Genomic DNA, 21533 nt, shown 5'->3' on the forward strand with positions numbered 1-21533 from the left:
ATGGCGGAGGTGGACGGTCGAAGGAAACATGTAACGCGAAGGCGGATGTTTGCACTGCAGCAGAAAAGGGAGCAGAGACTGGAAACGACCCTTCTCGGGGGGGGGTTTGATTTCTCTAATGAGACAGCAGCGGAGGCAGCAAAGGGGAGACAAGACAAGAGGGCAATAGAATAAGAATAATAACAAAAAACAGCATGCATTCGTAGGCTTGTGGATTAACGGGAATATATATATATATATACATCTAGTGAAGAACAAGCAGCGACGGCAGTGAATTATCAGAAGAAACAGACGCGCTGTCCTGGACGCTGTGGACCGACAAAGCAGAGGCTGCTGCATCAGGACAGGCAGCCTCGGGAAGTGGCAGAAATCCCCGACAATCCCCTCGGCCTCCGGCCGGCGCAGTACCAGACAGGGGGAGCATCTTCTTCATTGCACAAGCCCGGGTCTCCAGCCCAGCGCGCAGCGACCGGCGGGGCAGAGGGACCGGGCTCCAGACAGCGCTGCAGCTCTGCAGCCCCAGACGTTTCTGTTATGCGGCAGTCAGGTGCATTCGTACGCGAATAGGTAAGGAAGCAATTTTAAACAAAAAAAAAGGAGCCTCTTTATAGTAGACGCCTGGTTTTGAGTAGATATGGGAGAATCTTTACAGCCTTAGGGCGTTACAGCAATCACGCCAACCGCAGATCCTAAAGCAGAGGAATTCGGCTGAAAGCAGCATTGCGCCAGCAATAGTGGAGGCTGTTACACACAGAGCACAGACACACACACAGAGCACAGACACACACAGAGCACACACACTCAGAGCACAGACACACACGCACACACACTCAGAGCACACACACACACACACACAGAGCACAGACACACACACAGAGCACAGACACACACACAGCACACACTCAGAGCACAGACACACACGCACACAGAGCACAGACACACACACAGAGCACAGACACACACACACACACACACACAGAGCACAGACACACACACAGAGCACAGACACACACACAGAGCACAGACACAGAGCACACACACACACACATGTCACAGTGGTCCTGTGTTGAGTCTCGTAGTCCTCACGTGTGCGCACCACAGACGAGCTACACACACACACAACAGACCACCGCCCACACACACACACAGTGCACCACACAACACACCGTGTCTGGGTGGTGTGTGTGTGGTCTCTCGTGTCGGTGTGTCTGTCTCGTGTGCAAGGTGTCGATAGCTGTGTGTTTACGCGTGTAATTGACGTGTGGTTTCATCGTGTGTCTCGTGTCTTGTCTGTGTTTTGTCTCAACCAAGTGTCCTGTCCATGTGTTCTCGTATGTTGTATGGATGTTGTTTGCGTGTCAAGTGTGTGTCGTGTAGCAGTGAGCCCTCTGACTTTGTTCTTTCTTTTTATGTAGACCGTAGTTAGAAAATACATCTGGCACAGGCAGGCACCCAAAATCTGGAGTCGTGTAAGCAAGGGAGAATCGATATTTTGAATTTTTTTTTTTAATTTATCTATTTATTTATTTATTAGCAGGAACCTGGCTTTCCAACCAGACAAACAAGGAAGCAGGATAAGAATAAATAAATACATAATTCTTAGAGTATGTAAGGGAGGATCTTTACAGCACAAGGATGGCTCTGACGAAGCAGACAAGAAAGCAGCTCCATTTAACCCTTCAACCGGCCATAGAATCATGTGCACTGTAGTGGAGCAGTTTAGTTAAAAATAGTTTGCCAAAGAATATTTTACCATCTTACTTGCTTTTCAAACCTGCATTGCTGTAAACACGGTCACAGCATCGCACACGAGCGACCTTCAGCACTGTGCACTGAAGCTGTAGAGCCAGCAGGAGGGAATTTCATGAGTGGACTGCATTTCTGCACTGAGAGCTGTGTACTGACTGTTGGGTGAAGCACAGAAAGCTGCACGCTGCTCTGTGCCTGTCCGAACCGTACAGAAAGCTGGAGAAGGCACTGGGTAAGCATTTGCTCCACGAGAGGCTGTATTCATGACTGTGGGGCACCTCTCCTCTAAAAACCTGCAGTGTTTAATAGACTCGAAGCCTGACTGCTGCTCCCCTCTGTTCGTAGATACATCAGTAAGAAAGGATCTGTTTTGATTGTCTGTCTCAGCTCTACAGCCAATCTCCTGAATCCCTACACTGCTTGGGGGTGGGAGGAGGGGGGGGGCGAGCTGTGTTCAAAAACTGCATTGCCTCTCCTTCCAGTTTTGCAACCTTGGGCGGACTGTATAGGATATACACGCCAGGCTGACTGTATAGGAGCTACACGCGACTGCAGCTCAATTCGCCTCTCCTCTGAAGCCCACAGCGCAGGGCTTTCAAAGCTGCGTCGCTTCTCTCCTCCACAGTGTCTCTTTGACTCTTTGCAAGCTCTTAATAATAACCTTCGTGTCGCCCCTGTTTTTAGAATCAGAAGTGCTGTGGCTGCTGCATTCGAAGCTCCGTGATTCCCCCCCCCCCCCCCCCCCCCGCCCATCCTTCCACGCTGGGGGTAATTCTTTACCAGCTGTAAGAAACAGAGGCATCTGTTTTTTGTTTTTTCTTCAAAAGCTGCTCAGCTTCTCCCCCCAAAAATCCCACCACCCTGGAGTGACGGACCGGCCTCTTTGAGAGGCGCGGGAGCGATGGAGGGGACACAGGGGAGCCCCGAGAACCCCAACAGGGCCGTGGAGTACCTCCTGGAGCTGAACAACATCATCGAAAACCAGCAGAAGCTGCTGGAGAAGCAGCGGAGCAGGATCGAGGAGCTGGAGGGGCAGCTGGAGAGGCTCAGCCAGGAGAACAAGGACTTGAGGCTGGACCGGCAGAACCAGCACCACAGCAACCCGGCCCAGAACCCTCCGCCCGTGCCTCAGAGGGACCGGCGGGGGCAAGCCCGCCTCGTCAGGGGGGTGTCCCGCAGCTCCAGTCCCGGGGCTGGAGACAGAGGGGACAGAGGAGACAGCTCAAGCACCAGCCCAGCCACCACTCTCCAGAGACAGTAAGTCCAGCTCCGGTCCTGTTTTGATGACGCAATTGTAATTGGTAATATTGAGGAGGTCAGTTAACGCCCCTATATAAAAAGAATTACCCCCCCCCCCCCCCACTAGGATTATTAGGTGATGCGAAGAACAGATTATGGGCTGCAAGGTTTTAATTTATCTAGTACAAGCGCTGATACATTGTATGTGATAAGGCAGCGAGATTTATCACATGTCTTCATCAGCCTCATCTCAGAGGGCTTTCATTTAAAGTACCGAGGGCCTGTACGGGCTTTGAAGACCGCTGTCAGACTCTCGTGGATCTGCTGATTATTAACAGCAAGACACTTTTAATACATGTTTATTTCTTTATTTGTTTGTTTATTACATTTCCCTTGATGTTCGGTCACGTTTGCTGTCGGTATTCATCGGGTTCCTTTCGACTTTGTGATGCAGAATTTGCTGATTCTATAGGATGATGATGTGGAAGTATTAGCCAGTGCTGCGTTTAATCCAAGTTTGGGTTTCGTTCGACGTCCTGTGGCCACCCCCCACCCACCCCCCCTACATCCAAAAACAGTCTCCCCCCTGGGGTGCGTGTTTTTTTTTCTTATATACATCTCATTGGTCTCTCTACCACGTTTCTGTTTCATTTTCCTCTTCTTGCAAACAAACACGCAAAAAAAAAGAATATGTAGAGAAATAACGAAGAAAAAAATATATGAATATATGACATCTGAAGCTGCTGAGAACTCAGTGCAGGGCTTCCCTTTAAAACGCTGCTTTCTTACAGCGCGAGAGAAAGGGCAGGGGGAATGCCAGTGCAGGTCACAGAAAACACACGCGGTCCTACTGGAAGGGACTCTGCAGCAGCAGCAGGAGTTGCAGCAGATGATGCAGAGTTCACCCCTCCTAGTCTCTGCGAGTCGCTTTGGATAAAAGCATCCGCTAAATGAAAAATTAATAATAATAATAATAATAATAATAACGGGAAGCCTTACAAAGGGGAAAATAATTAATGGAACAGCGTTAAAGTCCTAGGAAATGAACTGAGACGGGCTGCGTTTCGAACAGGCATTCAAATCCAACCCCCTTTTTTTGCAGCATGATGTGACCACCTAACCCCACTGCGATGTACTCGGCAGCAAAGACAAATCACTGGAACGCGTGCGTGTGCGTGCGTGTGCGTGTGCGTGCGTGCGTGTGTGCGTTGCGTGTGTGCGTGCGTGTCTGTGTGTGCACGTGCGTGTGTGTGTGAGTGCGTGCATCATGAGGACTAGCTGTCCTCCCACAGCGATGGCAGTTGGTAAGAGATGTGTGTTGTGCTGACCAGGCCTGTGTTTGTATACTGCAAACATTGCTTTTGAATGCAGATGTTTATGTGACTGTCAGTGTGTGGGTGTGGGTGTGGGTATGTTAGTGCGTGTATCCCACTGTCAGTGTGTGGGCGTGTGTGCTTGTCTGTATTTCTGTGTGTGTGTCAGTGTGTGACGTGTGTTGCACACTGTATTTCTGTGTGTGTGTCATCACACCCGCACACACACCGTGTGCGATCTCTCTTTCTTTGTGTGTGTGTGTGTGTGTGTGTGTGTATTTCTGTGTGTGTGTGTGTGTGTGTGTGTGTGTGTGTGTGTGTGTGTATAGCTATTTCTTTGTGTGTGTGTGTGTGTGTGTGCATGCATCTGTATTTCTGTGTGTGTGTCAGTGTGTGGGTGCGCCTATCTGTATTTCTTTGTGTGTGTGTGTGTGTGTGTGCGCGTATCTGTGTTTCTTTGTGTGTGTCAGTGTGTGGGTGTGTCTGCGTTTCTTTGTGTGTGTGTGTCAGTGGGTGTCTTTGACCTCTCACAATGGGACCTGAAGATTTCAGTGTGCACGAGTGCTCAAGCCTGCATGAGCCTGCAAGGAGGCAGAGCGTTTTGTGTAGGTGCGATCCTGCTGACATGAGAGAGAGAAAGAGAAAGTGTGTGTGTGAGTGGGTGAGCAGAGCGTGGTCGATCTAGAGAGAGAGAGAGAGAGAGAGAGAGAGAGAGAGAGGCAGAGGCAGAATTAGCTGCATTTCTTAGCAAAAAAACCCCCAAAAAAAACACAGTTTGCTGTGATCGGTATTTGTCTTTCTGTACGTTGTAAGAAAAGAATACCCAGGAACTAGGTACTGCCTGTCAGCCTGCTTTCCTGTGTGCTCTTTGCTAGTTCCTCTCCAGGCTTATAAATAAGAGATGCTCTTTAAACAGTGTGGGTCGTCTCCAGGACCCGCGCATCTTCGGCCTTTCATGTCAAATCTAATTAGCCCGCTAAACACCACTGTGTTCCTGTAATACACAGGGGCCGGAAAGAGAGGTTTAATAAGGGTTTATCTGGGAAATGTTCGTGCGATTTGCGGTCATTGCTAAGCAGCCCCAGGGGAGGTAATAATTATGATTCCTGACAATTGCAAGGGAATAGCTGGGTGCCGTATCGCAAAGCAGGGAGTCACAGCGGACCTTGCCAACAGCAGGAGGGGAGATTTTTACCCACAGAGCAAAATATCCAACTGGCTTTCCTTCCGTTCACAGTGCAAGGTGAAAAGCTGAGAGAATTTTAAGCCAGTTCTAACGAGGGATTACTGGAGTCTGTTTTTCTGAATTTGTCACACTCAGTAAGTGCCGAAAAAACATGATAAGCGAATCTCGCTTTCCCGGTTTTCCAAAGGCTAAGAGCCTCCGTCGCGCTGAGCGTTTAGAAAGGACTGAAGTATCAAGCATATCTGCAGTTTAGAGCTGTATTCTTTTCGCATTCAGCGTGCGTTCAGCCACATGCAGTGTGGTTGGCTTCGTTGACTGAGATTTTGTCTACTTGGCGTGATCGCTCAGTGCTCACGGCAGTACAGTTTTACTCTGTTCCAGATTGCGTACAGCTGTGGCCAGATGCACCCCCCCTACAGAATGAGTGAATTGTGCTTCGTGAAGTGGAATCAAAGCTGCCGAATAATGTGACGTGTTGAATTACACGCCAGAGCGTTGGAGTTCTTCCCCCAGATACTGACAACAATTAAAAAATGTGACATTTCGAAATCTATCATGAAATGCTACTGTGCTGCTGTCTTGGCTTCCTTCGTTTGGCTAGTTCACGCGCCCCACCACCCCCCCCCCATGTCGTGCACATTCTAACCGATTGCGTGAGTTTCACGAGTAGAGCGGTTGGAGTCCCTGAATCTCAACTCGTTCTCCTCCTCCTCTGGACCTCCCCCGTCTCCTCGTTTCACCCTACTCGCTCCGCCTCTCTCTAGCGCCCTCTCTCTCTCCTGACTAAATTGTAAAAAATGTGACATTTCGAAAATCTATCATGTTTGGCTAGTGCGGTACAGCACGTGGAAGCTCTCCCTCCCTCTCACACTCCCACACCTGGCCTCTTGTGCTCCCAGCTCCTCACTGTGCCGCGGGGTGTGTTGTCTGGGTGAAAGGCTTGGCCGTGCTAGAGTGTGAGAGCGAGAGAGAGAGAGAGAGAGAGAGAGAGAGAGAGGAGAGAGAGAGAGAGAGAGAGAGAGAGAGAGAGAGGAGCCCAGAGGGAGGCAGGAGTTTATATAATAACCCAGCTGATCAGACTGTGACAGGGTGGCTGTGCCTTCTGTAACGAGCTTCATATTCGACAAGGTTTATATTCTCGATTTTGTTTTATGATGTTCACTCACACGTACCTCTCCCTCTTTCCTCTCCTTTGCTGGCCATCTCTCTCCTCTCTCCTCTCTCTCTCCTCTCTCCTCTCTCTCTCTCCTCTCTCTCTCTCCTCTCTCCCTCTCCTCTCTTCTCTCTCCTCTCTCTCTCTCTCTCTCTCTCTCTCTCTCACTCCTCTCTCTCCTCTCTCCTCTCTCTCCTCTCTCTCCTCTCTCTCTCCTCTCTCCTCTCTCCTCCTCTCTCCTCTCTCCTCTCTCTCTCTCTCTCCTCTCTCCTCTCTCTCTTTCTCTCTCCCTTCTCCCTTTCTGTCCCTAACTCTCTACATTCTTTGGACTGTCCCCCACTCTCTCTCCTCCCTCCCTCTTCTTCTCTCCCTCTCTTCTCCCTCTCCCTTCCATTCCGTCTCTATTTCTACCCCTTTTTTCTCCATCTCTCTCTACATCCTTAGCACTCTCTCTCCTCTCCCTCTCTCTCGCTGTCTCTTCTGCACAGTTTCAGCAGATGGCGGTGTCTGTGTGAATCCACTGCCTCCTCCACACTCACACCTGCTCAGGCAGCCCTTGACAGGCAGGGGTTGGCACGTCACTGACAGGGAGGAGGGCTAAGCAGCACTTGCAGTGAGAGAGGGGGAGTGTGGTTCAAACAAGCCTGTGCTCTTTGCTTGAGTTATTCATCTTTTAGGGGGCACCCTGTTCGTATGGACCACTGCCTGCCAATGTCTCTCTTGGCGAATATCAATACGATAAAGTCCACCACTGCAAGCCTCGATAGCGGCACGGTGTAAAATTTTTGTCCGTTTTCGTTGAGTGTCCATCTGCAAACCGTTACATAACTACTGTATCTAATTCCATATGTTAATGTAACAATATTAAAGCAGCTTTCATTCGACTTCATGAAGCAAAAAATTAATTCTATTGAGATATCTCCCTACGTTTCGGAAGCCAGTCTCGACATATTTGCTCCTGGCTCTGCAGTTTGCTTGCGCGGTCCCGATGTCCTATTGGAAGAGACTCTGCAGCAGCAGCAGCTGTTGATGTTCACCCCCCTCGAGTCTCTGGGAGTCGCTTTGAATAAAAGCAACTGCTGAATGACTTAATAATAATAATAATAATAATAATAATAATAATAATAATAATAATAATAATGCACCAGATTCTAACCTACTAATCTACAAAGGATGGTTTGGAATAGAGATCAAACAGTAAGTAACTGGAGGGTATTGTTCTCAGCACCGACACCCTGCAGAAGTGACCCTCCAGCACGTCGCTCACATTCAGCAGTGCTGCCTGAAGATTTCGTGTGAACCCACTGCAGAAGAGCTGGCAGCAGCGTGCAATCTTAAAGACTAAATACCAGGCTTCTGAAAAATACAGCGTGTCACCCCCCCCCCCCCCCCCCCCCCCCACACACCACACACCACCGCGCTACAACTGTTTAAATAACAGACCTTTCATTAGCATCCCTTCAGCTTTTTCACACTTAGCACCTCAAAGCCTGCTTCAAAGCTCTAGCGCTCTGATTACTGAGCTGTGTTTTTACTCTTTAAAGCTGCAGTGTTATTATAACAGTATAGTTTGCAATATGCTTCCGTAGCTGGGTTTCATTCAAGCTGCAGGCAGGCAGGCAGACAGAGAGTGTCGATCACAGTCCATACACTACTGTATAGCCCTGGGTGTCTGTTGTTTTACAACGTTCTCCATCACCTCTGCATGTACAGTGGGTTAAGCTTAAGTGGCCCTCTAGAATTAGATGCTGTCAATTCATTTTCTCTGCTGCAGAGATGAGTCAGTATTGACGCTGGATTTGGATCTAAACAACCTCTTGTTCTCTTTCTCTCTCTCTCGCTCTGTCATACACTTTCTCATTCTTTTGATCTGTCCCCATACTCACTCCCATTTCGAATGAGAGCAAACCACTGTGTGCAGACAAGCTTAGTGAAAGCCACAGAGAGTGTAAGACACTAGATTAGACCTGCATACGCTGGGCTGCTGTAGTTCTGCTGGGTTTGACAGCGAGGTCCCACCCCGGCACTGCCCCGTGTACAGGACAGCACAGCGAGGCTCTGCCCAGCACCCAGCGGGCAATGCCAGGGTAAGACACTAGATTAGACCTGCATACGCTGGGCTGCTGTAGTTCTGACACCCCACCCCGGCACTGCCCCGTGTACAAGACAGCACAGCGAGGCTCTGCCCAGCACCCAGCGGGCAATGCCAGGGTAAGACACTAGATTAGACCTGTATACGCTGGGCTGCTGTAGTTCTGCTGGGTTTCACAGCGAGGTCCCACCCCGGCACTGCCCCGTGTACAGGACAGCACAGAGAGGCTCTGCCCAGCACACAGAGGGCAATGCCAGGGTAAGACACTAGATTAGACCTGTATACGCTGGGCTGCTGTAGTTCTGCTGGGTGTTACAGTGAGGTCCCACCCCGGCACTGCCCCGTGTCCAGGACAGCACAGAGAGGCTCTGCACAGCACACAGAGGGCAATGCCAGGGTAAGACACTAGATTAGACCTGTATACGCTGGGCTGCTGTAGTTCTGCTGGGTTTGACAGCGAGGTCCCACCCCGGCACTGCCCCGTGTACAAGACAGCACAGCGAGGCTCTGCCCAGCACCCAGCGGGCAATGCCAGGGTAAGACACTAGATTAGACCTGTATACGCTGGGCTGCTGTAGTTCTGCTGGGTTTGACAGCGAGGTCCCACCCCGGCACTGCCCCGTGTACAGGACAGCACAGCGAGGCTCTGCCCAGCACCCAGCGGGCAATGCCAGGGTAAGACACTAGATTAGACCTGCATACGCTGGGCTGCTGTAGTTCTGCTGGGTTTGACAGCGAGGTCCCACCCCGGCACTGCCCCGTGTACAGGACAGCACAGCGAGGCTCTGCCCAGCACCCAGCGGGCAATGCCAGGGTAAGACACTAGATTAGACCTGCATACGCTGGGCTGCTGTAGTTCTGCTGGGTTTCACAGCGAGGTCCCACCCCGGCACTGCCCCGTGTACAGGACAGCACAGCGAGGCTCTGCCCAGCACACAGAGGGCAATGCCAGGGTAAGACACTAGATTAGACCTGCATACGCTGGGCTGCTGTAGTTCTGCTGGGTTTGACAGCGAGGTCCCACCCCGGCACTGCCCCGTGTCCAGGACAGCACAGAGAGGCTCTGCCCAGCACACAGAGGGCAATGCCAGGGTAAGACACTAGATTAGACCTGCATACGCTGGGCTGCTGTAGTTCTGCTGGGTGTTACAGTGAGGTCCCACCCCGGCACTGCCCCGTGTCCAGGACAGCACAGAGAGGCTCTGCACAGCACACAGAGGGCAATGCCAGGGTAAGACACTAGATTAGACCTGTATACGCTGGGCTGCTGTAGTTCTGCTGGGTGTTACAGTGAGGTCCCACCCCGGCACTGCCCCGTGTCCAGGACAGCACAGAGAGGCTCTGCACAGCACACAGAGGGCAATGCCAGGGTAAGACACTAGATTAGACCTGTATACGCTGGGCTGCTGTAGTTCTGCTGGGTGTTACAGTGAGGTCCCACCCCGGCACTGCCCCGTGTCCAGGACAGCACAGAGAGGCTCTGCACAGCACACAGAGGGCAATGCCAGGGTAAGACACTAGATTAGACCTGTATACGCTGGGCTGCTGTAGTTCTGCTGGGTGTTACAGTGAGGTCCCACCCCGGCACTGCCCCGTGTACAGGACAGCACAGCGAGGCTCTGCCCAGCACACAGCGGGCAATGCCAGGGTAAGACACTAGATTAGACCTGCATACGCTGGGCTGCTGTAGTTCTGCTGGGTTTGACAGCGAGGTCCCACCCCGGCACTGCCCCGTGTCCAGGACAGCACAGAGAGGCTCTGCACAGCACACAGAGGGCAATGCCAGGGTAAGACACTAGATTAGACCTGTATACGCTGGGCTGCTGTAGTTCTGCTGGGTGTTACAGTGAGGTCCCACCCCGGCACTGCCCCGTGTACAGGACAGCACAGCGAGGCTCTGCCCAGCACACAGAGGGCAATGCCAGGGTAAGACACTAGATTAGACCTGTATACGCTGGGCTGCTGTAGTTCTGCTGGGTGTTACAGTGAGGTCCCACCCCGGCACTGCCCCGTGTCCAGGACAGCACAGAGAGGCTCTGCACAGCACACAGAGGGCAATGCCAGGGTAAGACACTAGATTAGACCTGCATACGCTGGGCTGCTGTAGTTCTGCTGGGTGTTACAGTGAGGTCCCACCCCGGCACTGCCCCGTGTACAGGACAGCACAGCGAGGCTCTGCCCAGCACCCAGCGGGCAATGCCAGGGTAAGACACTAGATTAGACCTGCATACGCTGGGCTGCTGTAGTTCTGCTGGGTTTGACAGTGAGGTCCCACCCCGGCACTGCCCCGTGTACAGGACAGCACAGCGAGGCTCTGCCCAGCACACAGAGGGCAATGCCAGGGTAAGACACTAGATTAGACCTGTATACGCTGGGCTGCTGTAGTTCTGCTGGGTGTTACAGTGTGGTCACTCCCCGGCACTGCCCCGTGTACAGGACAGCACAGCGAGGCTCTGCCCAGCACACAGCGGGCAATGCCAGGGTAAGACACTAGATTAGACCTGCATACGCTGGGCTGCTGTAGTTCTGCTGGGTGTTACAGTGTGGTCACTCCCCGGCATTGCCCCGTGTGCAGTGCACTGCGGGAAACATAGATGTAGGAAGGGGTTAATTATCCTGCCGCAGCAGAAAGGGGGTGTGGCATCGGGACAAACACTTGAGTTCTCCGAGAACAGTTGCCGTGGAAACACAGTGATTTATCACAAGTGTGCATGTCGAGAGTGGTGTGGGCGTGCGAGAGATAGAGAGAGAGAGGAGAGGGCTGTGTGTGTGTGTGTGTTTTTTTTTTTAAAACTACGTCTTTTCATTTAGTGTAAGTGTGAGTGTATGTGAGCATTTTGTAGAGCCTTCCTATTAGTAGTGCTCTGTGTGTACAACAGGAGAGCACAGCGAGGCTCTGCCCAGCACACAGAGAGGCTCTGCCCAGCACACAGAGAGGCTCTGCCCAGCACACAGAGAGGCTCTGCCCAGGATACAGAGAGGCTCTGCCCAGCACACAGAGAGGCTCTGCCCAGCACACAGAGAGGCTCTGCCCTGCACACAGAGAGGCTCTGCCCTGTACACAGAGAGGCTCTGCCCAGGATACAGAGAGGCTCTGCCCTGTACACAGAGAGGCTCTGCCCAGCACACAGAGATGCTCTGCCCAGTACACAGCAGGCGATGCCCAGCACACAGAGAGGCTCTGCCCTGCACACAGAGAGGCTCTGCCCAGCACACAGAGAGGCTCTGCCCAGGACACAGAGAGGCTCTGCCCAGCACACAGAGAGGCTCTGCCCTGTACACAGAGAGGCTCTGCCCAGCACACAGAGAGGCTCTGCCCAGCACACAGAGAGGCTCTGCCCAGGATACAGAGAGGCTCTGCCCAGCACACAGAGAGGCTCTGCCCAGCACACAGAGAGGCTCTGCCCAGGATACAGAGAGGCTCTGCCCAGCACACAGAGAGGCTCTGCCCAGGATACAGAGAGGCTCTACCCAGCACACAGAGAGGCTCTGCCCAGGATACAGAGAGGCTCTGCCCAGCACACAGAGAGGCTCTGCCCAGCACACACAGAGGCTCTGCCCTGTACACAGAGAGGCTCTGCCCGGCACACAGCAGGTGATGCCAGTGTAAGACACTAGATTAGAACTGCATACGCTAGGCTGCTGTATTTCCGCTGGGTTTGACAGTGTGGTCCTCCCCCAGCATTGCCCCAGTGCCTGTCTCGTGTACAGAATAGTTTTGTACTATGAAATCTTTTGAAGTCGTTTTTTGCATGCGTTATAAAACACAGCAACAATTCTGAGACCCGTTTTTTTTGTTTTTTTTTTTGTCTCTGCTCTTCTGGGAGTTTGCTAGGAGAGAGTTACATGGATCTGTCTTGCGGAATGCAATTGCGACCTTGTGGAAAAAAAATATGTTCCTCAGAGCTCTATTACTGAAAGTGAATATGACAGCAAAGCAGAAAATAATAAAAAAAAAGCCCCCCTCCCACCCCCCCTTGTGTGCAATTTCTATTTTCCAGCCTGTGGTGCATTTGGGGTGTTTTTGTGGTACATCACCATACCATCACGTTATGGTACATTTAAATCATTTATCGGTTACATATTCTGGTAGAATGCAGTCCGTGGCGTCTCTTGTCGTCTTAGAGGACATGAAGTCTCTCTTCGGAAGAGACAACCTGGCACACTAGGTGTTAACGTCTTATTAAAAAAATGATGCTACAGTTAGCGACATATAGAAACAGTGTTTTAGAATTGAACGCTGTGTTCTTTGTACGCGTTGGGTGAGAGTCCAGGACTGGAACCCTTGCTCCCGTGATTTTGGGAGTGAAATTGAATTTGCTTTAGGCGTGTGGTGTAACACGGGAGAGAACGGCGCTGTGTTTTAAAATGGTAGAATATTCAGTCCGTGATGTCATGTTTCTAAGAGATGTTCGTTAAAGCCGCCTGATGCTTTTTTAAACATTTTTTTTTAAAATGGATTAAAAACTTGACGTCCTGGTGTTTATTCAGCTATTATTTGTGTGCATTGGCCTTGATGTGGAAAGTCTCTTTACCTGGACCCTAACCCTCCCCTTCTCTCTCAGAGACCCCTGTTGCCCCCCCCCCCCCCCCCCCCCCAAAGACCCCCCCATCTGGGGTTCCTGTCTACTTTGGGGTTTACTCCTTCATTATCTCCTTCCCTCTCTTCTCACCACCTCCCTCTCCCACCCTCTTTCCCCCTCTCTTAACCTCTTTGATCCCTCTCTTCCATTTCTGTCTGCCTCTCCCTCCAGATCTCTTGGCAGCCCAGTTCAATTAGCCTGTTAGTTGCAGAGGAGGTAGTGGCTGGTGGGGGGGGGGGGGGAATCTCAGTGCCCGTCCGTCCGCGGCACTCAATCCAAACGTAACTTCTGGACAGTGTCCCGTGAAGCCCCCTGACTGAACTAAGTGCCCCTCCCGTCTGCATTTCCTTTCTTCCTCTGCGCCGTCATTCTTCCTTCCTTTTCTTTCTACCCTTTTCTCTTTCTCTCTCTCTCCTCTTTTGTTTTGTTTTGTTTTTTTTGTTTTGCTGTGGTTGTTGGCTGACTGTCCAGCCCTTGTCCATGACCTCACTGTTGTTATTCTGGTCGTTGTTTTATTTTACATGTGTATGGACGAGGCTGCTGCTGTCGCTTCTGATCCTGGCTGTACCAACCCTCCCCCCCTCCCCCCCTTTTCTCTTGTGTTGTTTTTCTCGTCCTGTTTTATTAGTTTTTGTTTTTTTTTACTCTTTTTCAGCTGTTTCTGCTTGTTTGAGTTGCTTTTGTAAAAGCTGCTTGTTGTCGTTTTTTTCTTGACGTTTTTTTTCTCTTTTTTCTTTCTCTCTTTCTCTCTCTCTCTTCTCTCTCTCTCTCTCTCTCTCTCTCTCTCTCTAGGTGGTTGACGCAGTCAGGATATTGGAGGGAGCTTCCAGAGTCTCTACTGTGGTCGGGGAGTCTTCGCCGGTCATCCCTGCCTGTGGGTAACCTAGAGTGGGGACGATGAACCGGTGGGTGACCAGGTTCTCTCTGTCAGGTCTCCTCCTCCTCCTTCCTCCACCACCACTACTACTGCTCCTGCTACTTGTGCCACCACTGCGTCCCTCCATCCCTGCCTGCCGCTAAACCTCTCGAACCCTTCTCAAAGCCACCACCAGCCCCTCAGCCTCCACCACCCAGCGCCAGCCTCCCACAACCACCCGTCTCACCACCAGTACTGCTGCCCAGCACGTCTGCGCCTGCCCCAGCCGCCCGCCCACGTACTGCCCAGCACTCACCCCAGTGCAAGACACTCCGAGCAGGGCAGGTAAGGGCAAGACCAGAGCCCCATACTCTCCATTCACCCACCCACCCATCCCTCTCTCGCTGCCTCTCTCGCTGCCTGTCTCTGTCATTCACCCAGCCCACTTGATAGAAATATTTGTGTACGCAGTATCCTTCTGTTTGTTCTATGCCTCTCTCTCTCTCTCTATATATTTATAACAGGGCAGGTAAGGGCAAGACCAGACCCCCATACCACCCTTCCCTGACTGCCTCTCTGTCTCATTCAGCCAGACTCTAAATATAAATATTCATATATACAGCTGTGACGAAATGTTTTGCATCACCCTCTGTACAGAATGAACTCGTTCTGCTTCACAAAGTCGAACGAAAGCTGCAGAGTAAAGTGCATTTAACATATCGAATGACACACCACTTTGTAGTTTTCCCAGATACTTACACATGAACTGAAAAATGTTACGTTTTGAAATCTAACGTGAAATACTGCTATTATGGTTTGCGGTAGGCTTTTTTTTGTTTGCTTTTGTTTTTGTAGTTTCTTTTATTAGACAATGTCAAATAAAAGATCTAAATTATGCTCATATGTTTTGTTTTGTTTTTCAAATTTAAAATTCTAGGTGATGCAAACCTTTTGGTCACAGCTGTGTGGAGCAGACCCCTATGCTATCAATTCGTCTTTCAACCAGACAATATAATAGCCTCTTCATAGTTACAATATGTTCACAATACGATACCCCCTTCTGTCTGTCCACCAAACCACCCAGTCAATAACACAATCAGTGTCCCTCTATCTGTCTCTTGTTATTCCTCACCGCCTGTCACCCAGGCATCAATATCCTGCCTGCCTATCACTGTATTGACATATTGATCTATTGATCTGTCAAGACCCCACAGCAGGCAATGGTTAACCACCAGACCCTGACGAACCCATCTCTCTCTCATCTCCATCTTCTCCCTCTCTCTCTCTCCTCTCTCCATCTTCTCTCTCTCTGTCTCTCATCTCTCTCTCTCTCCTCTCTCCATCTTCTCTCTGTCTCTCTGTCTCTCATCTCTCTCCATCTTCTCTCTCTGTCTCTCTCTGTCTCTGTCTTTCTCTCTCTCTGTCTATCTCTTTGATAATTGCGTATAGCTGCCTAGTTAAATGTGGTGTCAGAATTGGGGGGTTTCTCATAAATCCTGAATATTCAAGAGACGAAGGTGTGGCTTCTTTCCCTTGGAGGGTAAATCCACAGCTGGATTAAGACAGAGTTAAAAGTCTGATCTGCCACACCTCATGTAATCCCTTTCGTTCAAAATAAAAAACAAATCATTATTTACAATTTGAAATTTAAACCGTTGCATATACAGTAGAATTATTATTAATATATAAATATAATTTTTTTTTCGGTTGCACCCACAGCCCTTAATAAAAAGCCTTTTCAATATTGTGACTTCAATTGAAAATTAAACCAAAACTTGCGTGCCTGTGTGTGACTCGGAGCTTTGTCGCAAAACTTGATAAGTTATTTCAAGCTTTTTCTTAATAAATCAAATACAGTTTAATGGTCATTAAAGTTTCCAAAACTACTGTGTGGAACACTTTTGTGTCATATCTGTGTGTGTGTGTGTATTTTTAAATCTATTTTAATCTATGCATATTTTTTTTTTAATGAGACACCACAAGCAGAGCCTGCATGTCGATTTCATGAGCGAACCCCCCTGTATTCTGAACCCTACCTTCTCTGAAGCAGGAATCCTTTCTCAGGCAGGGTTTGTTAATAGACTCCTCTTGCACAGCAGCTTGGCCCAGTCCGGGTTTTACTGGTGTCACACTCACTGGGTTTCATTTCCTGTCCGCATTGTAGAAGCACACAAGCTGATCTGGTTGGGGCGTCATTACTTACAATTTTGGGAAATGTTATAGTGATAAGAAATCAACCAATTACATTTTGTTTTTTTTTTCATTCCTCTAGAATTTTAGGATTGAGACATAATTTATAAAAAAAAAAAAAAATTATATAAACATAATTTAGAGCTTGTATTTAACATCGTGTAATCAAAGAAACTACAAAGTGATATCTCCCGAGTCTATTGGAAGCCACAGCAGTAGCACGGCAGCGTTCGATTTGGAAACGGCGCACGCTTTAAATTCTTGTCAGTTTTTCGTTGAGTATGTGGAATTCAGCTGTTTAGTTTGAATTTAAACTAATAGTTTTTGTACTTGTGAAATAAACAGGATTACTCAGGGAATGGGTGCCCTGTGTTTCATTCATATATTTTGCTGAATAATTAAAGCTCTTGTAGAACAAACTCCTTCAGCTTCATAGAGTCCAGTGAAAGTGAAACTTGTTATCTGAATTGCATGAACTCCCTCAGCTTCATATGTCCAGTCCTGAAAAATGTTCCCTTGTTAACATATTGAATTGCACCCTCTATATAGAATGAACTGATTCTGCTCATAGAGTCCAGTGAAAGAATAATGTTCCCTTGTTAACATATTGAATTGCACCCCCTCTATATAGAATGCAGCTTCATAGAGTCCAGTGAAAGCTGCTGAATAATGTTCCCTTGTTAACATATTGAATTGCACCCCCTCTATATAGAATGAACTCCCTCAGCTTCATAGAGTCCAGTGAAAGCTGCTGAATAATGTTCCCTTGTTAACATATTGAATTGCACCCCCTCTATATAGAATGAACTCCTTCAGCTTCATAGAGTCCAGTGAAAGCTGCTGAATAATGTTCCCTTGTTAACATATTGAATTGCACCCCCTCTATATAGAATGAACTCCCTCAGCTTCATAGAGTCCAGTGAAAGCTGCTGAATAATGTTCCCTTGTTATCATATTGAATTGCACCCCCTCTATATAGAATGAACTCCCTCAGCTTCATAGAGTCCAGTGAAAGCTGCTGAATAATGTTCCCTTGTTATCATATTGAATTGCACCCCCTCTATATAGAATGAACTCCCTCAGCTTCATAGAGTCCAGTGAAAGCTGCTGAATAATGTTCCCTTGTTAACATATTGAATTGCACCCCCTCTATATAGAATGAACTCCCTCAGCTTCATAGAGTCCAGTGAAAGCTGCTGAATAATGTTCCCTTGTTAACATATTGAATTGCACCCCCTCTATATAGAATGAACTCCCTCAGCTTCATAGAGTCCAGTGAAAGCTGCTGAATAATGTTCCCTTGTTAACATATTGAATTGCACCCCCCTCTATATAGAATGAACTCCCTCAGCTTCATAGAGTCCAGTGAAAGCTGCTGAATAATGTTCCCTTGTTCTTCCGGATTCTAAGTCTGATTGCTCATTGCATTTTAAACTGATGTACATCATAACAAAATTCGCCAAAACAAAATGGTAAAGTGGAATTGACTTTATGGAGTTTACGTTTAAGATCGACTACGATTTGAAAACGTGGGTCTGGACACGAGTTTAAGGCGGTAACATTAGCGGGGCTACAAAATGTCTTTCACTGAATTTCAACCCAAACCCCTAAGTCCAAAAGGCAATATTGGTCATCAATACATTAATCTGATAAATTTTTTTTTTTTTTTTTTACAAAAATGCTTTCCTATTTATTTTTTTTAAAACTCTAAATCCGATTGTTAACATTAAGGACAGAGAACGCACGCTTTCACTCCACGCTAGCCGTGTCTCCTTGGTTACAGCTGGAACAGCAGCGCTTAGCAAGAACAACGTGTTCCACCTGTGGTTCTGTGGGTAGAATTTGCTCCATTGAAACAAGTAGATGTTATAAACTGAGCAGCGTGTGAGAGTGGGGGGGAAGGGGGGCATTTATATCGGCAGGTATTAAATACATCTGTTCATTTTCAAAACCTCAAACGCCGCTTTACAGCTTTACAATGGAGCACCCAACCAGCACACTTCCGACTGGAAGAGAATTTCCCTCTCTTTCCTGGTAAAGGGCTCTGAGCTGATGCACCGCACCGTCGGGAGTGTGGAGATTTGCAAATTGTTCATGCAACTGTAAGGGAGGAACGTTTTATTTAACAAGGGCCAGCTGACTCAAACTCCTGGCTGCTTATTATATAATATAATTGAGGGGAGCTCTGAACCCCGGGACTGGGTGCAGCAGCAGCAGCAGGGCTAGTGTGAGTTTCTAACCCTGCTCAAACTCCTGCCTCCTGATCATTGCAATATTAATAATACTAGACTTCATTGAGGGGAGCTCTGAACCCCAGGACTGGGTGCAGCAGCAGCAGCAGGGCTAGTGTGAGTTTCTAACCCTGCTCAAACTCCTGGCTCCTGATCATTGCAATATTAATAATACTAGACTTCATTGAGGGGAGCTCTGAACCCCAGGACTGGGAGCAGCAGCAGCAGGGCTAGTGTGAGTTTCTAACCCTGCTCAAACTCCTGGCTCCTGATCATTGCAATATTAATAATACTAGACTTCATTGAGGGGAGCTCTGAACCCCAGGACTGGGAGCAGCAGCAGCAGGGCTAGTGTGAGTTTCTAACCCTGCTCAAACTCCTGGCTCCTGATCATTGCAATATTAATAATACTAGACTTCATTGAGGGGAGCTCTGAACCCCAGGACTGGGTGCAGCAGCAGCAGCAGGGCTAGTGTGAGTTTCTAACCCTGCTCAAACTCCTGCCTCCTGATCATTGCAATATTAATAATACTAGACTTCATTGAGGGGAGCTCTGAACCCCAGGACTGGGAGCAGCAGCAGCAGGGCTAGTGTGAGTTTCTAACCCTGGGTCATACTGCCATCTGGTGTAACACGGCTGCAACAGCAGCTAATTTCTTTCATGTTTTAGAATTAAATTAAATTAAATGTTGTACTTGATACCCGTTAGTGCGGAGGCCTCGTTTAAAAATATAACAGAATCAAGATTTTGAGACAAAAATAGCGTTGGATATTATTGTAATAGCCACTGCGATGGCTCGTGTTTTGTAACGTGTGTGCAGTGCTTTTTCGCTGTATTCTGTTTCATTTTCAAAACAGGTTCTGCGTGCAGCTGCGTTGGTTCATTCTCGCACCTCCTTCTAAAACACGAACAAGTTATTATTATTATTATTATTATTATTATTTTATTTAAAATATTGCTATTTCAACGACCCGAAAGGGACTTTGTCTGAAAGACTTTCTTCTTTCCGAAAGACGAAACCGGTCCGTCGAATCTTTACTCTAAACCTCACAAACTAAAGAGGGGCTGGGGAGTGGGGACACGGGAGTGGGGAGTAAGAGTGGTGCGACGTAAGGACCTAGACACACGCCTCTCTCACCCCCTTCTCTCCTGCTCTCCCTATCTCCCTGTCTCTACCCCCCCCCCTCTCTCTCTCAGAGAAGATGAAGATGATGACCTCGCTCATCAGTTCTGTTGCCCCGCCTCCGAGTGCAGTAGCCCCTCCTCCAGGTAACCTGGAGGCCACGCCCTCTTGGCCTCTAACCCTCAAGATGGGGGGGGGGAAGGGGAGGGGGCTCCCACTAACAAAACTACTGACCCCAGGAGAGCGGAACTAAACTTAAAATTAAAATAATATGGAGGCATCTGTAATAAAGCTCTATTCAATACGGACAGCAACCTGGCTAACAACTGCAGTCACGCCAGGCTGTACATTTTGGTTGAATCCCAACTTTTGGGGGCTGCAACGAGGCAAAACCCCCCCCCCCGCAGCCTTTAATATGTACACACAAAGCAGACCGCCCCTCAGTTAGTGTCTCAGCCTGGAATATACCGCAGACTGTACCAACCAGGCAGGCCTGGCCCTGATGCTGCTGTTCTGTAATACTGAAGTATCGTCCAGATAGCAGGTCTTTAGTCTCGGGTAACTCTCGAAGAGGACGTCGTAATGGGGGGTGGGGGGGGTCGGGGGCGGGGGAACGTGCCTGTCTCGCCGCCGCGGACCATTGTCCTGACGGCCGCACCCGCAGAAAACTCCAGGGAGGAACAGACGGCAGGTGGGTCTTTGTTGGCGTTACTGTACCCGTCGCGAGCGACCTTTTCGTGCCCCCCCCCGGTTTTTTTATAAAAAAAAAAAAACTACTGTAGTCCACATACAACACTGGGGGGGGGGGGGGGGGGGGGGAAAAAAAAAAAAGAAAGACTCCAGCCTGCGATTCACGAAACTGAAAGTCATGTATCTCTGCGTAGCCCGCGAACCTCAAAGAACTTTATCAACTGAGCGAAGCAAACGATAACAAGTGGTGACTTCTCTGAATCCACACCCCGAGCTCTGGTTGACGACTTTGAAAACGCAGGCGGACCAGGGCTGTGGGAAGTGGAGCATTGGTCCCTGAGGTGAAGGGATTGAAAGCATTTTCCTGAAGCATCGCAGAGCCTTGACTAGCAGCAGTGACTTTGAGGGAGCCTACCAGATGCGCAGCGGGAAGTGGGCTGGCCTGGGTTTCCATTTACATCTACAAACAGGCTTTTTTTTTGTGATCTGATCATTAATTAAGGGCTTGGACTTTTTGGTGTTCATTTCCCAGGACTGTATCCCTTTGTGATTTGCTATTCACAAGTTACACAGGAGTCCTTTACTGTAAGTCCTTTCTTTGTAAAAGTTAAAAGCATAGCAAAGTGTAATACAGCACAGAGAGGTATGGTGAAACATAGATATAAAAGAAAAGAAGGTAAACTAAGCCTTATGAAAGGGTCCCATTGTAAAAGCATAGCAAAGCGTAATACAGCACAGCAAAAGCACGACAAAGCATAGGCAAGCATTGTAAATGCAAAACTAGTGTGCAAATTTGACATGGTAAACTTGGGAGAACTGTGCACTCAGTCAGTGTTTAATGCAAGGGGGTAAATGTTTGCATTTTGTTTCAGCATTTCTGAAGGTTTCTGCAGAATTAACAGGTTTCAGGATGTTTTTAATGAAGACAGATTTGATTTATTATTATTACAACGATACTTTGGGTATCCACGCAAAAAAAAAAAAAAAAATTAAAAAAAAAAAATTAGTAAGCACCGAAAAAGCTGGAACTTTATTATTATTGATCTGTGGATTGGAACGATTTCCCTGAGATAAAGCCAGCGGTCCGGGCAGAGCAGCAAAGCAAAGTCAGTTTCGAGCCCTGACAA

General features: G+C 48.7%; 1 protein-coding gene across 1 annotated transcript; it reads left to right on the forward strand.

Annotated features, from left to right (window-relative positions):
* Nucleotides 1–3010, forward strand: LOC121305502. The gene is made up of 3 exons (XM_041237141.1): nucleotides 1–104; nucleotides 254–567; nucleotides 2577–3010. Exons 1-3 carry the CDS (start codon nucleotides 1–3, stop codon nucleotides 3008–3010), a joined length of 852 nt encoding a protein of 283 aa, XP_041093075.1.
* The last annotated feature ends 18523 nt before the right edge of the window (nucleotides 3011–21533 follow it).

This window comes from Polyodon spathula, chromosome 43 (assembly GCF_017654505.1).
Source record: "Polyodon spathula isolate WHYD16114869_AA chromosome 43, ASM1765450v1, whole genome shotgun sequence".
Classification (NCBI taxonomy): domain Eukaryota; kingdom Metazoa; phylum Chordata; class Actinopteri; order Acipenseriformes; family Polyodontidae; genus Polyodon; species Polyodon spathula.

What these genes read in the sequence shown, in the direction of transcription:
- LOC121305502 (XM_041237141.1), top strand. Translation starts at nt 1, where the DNA reads ATGGCGGAGGTGGACGGTCGAAGGAAACATGTAACGCGAAGGCGGATG. An exon ending in ACGACCCTTCTCGGGGGGGG is followed by an intron (nt 105 to 253) that starts GTTTGATTTCTC and finishes CATCTAGTGAAG; the next exon opens with AACAAGCAGCGACGGCAGTG. An exon ending in GTGCATTCGTACGCGAATAG is followed by an intron (nt 568 to 2,576) that starts GTAAGGAAGCAA and finishes TTTCTTCAAAAG; the next exon opens with CTGCTCAGCTTCTCCCCCCA.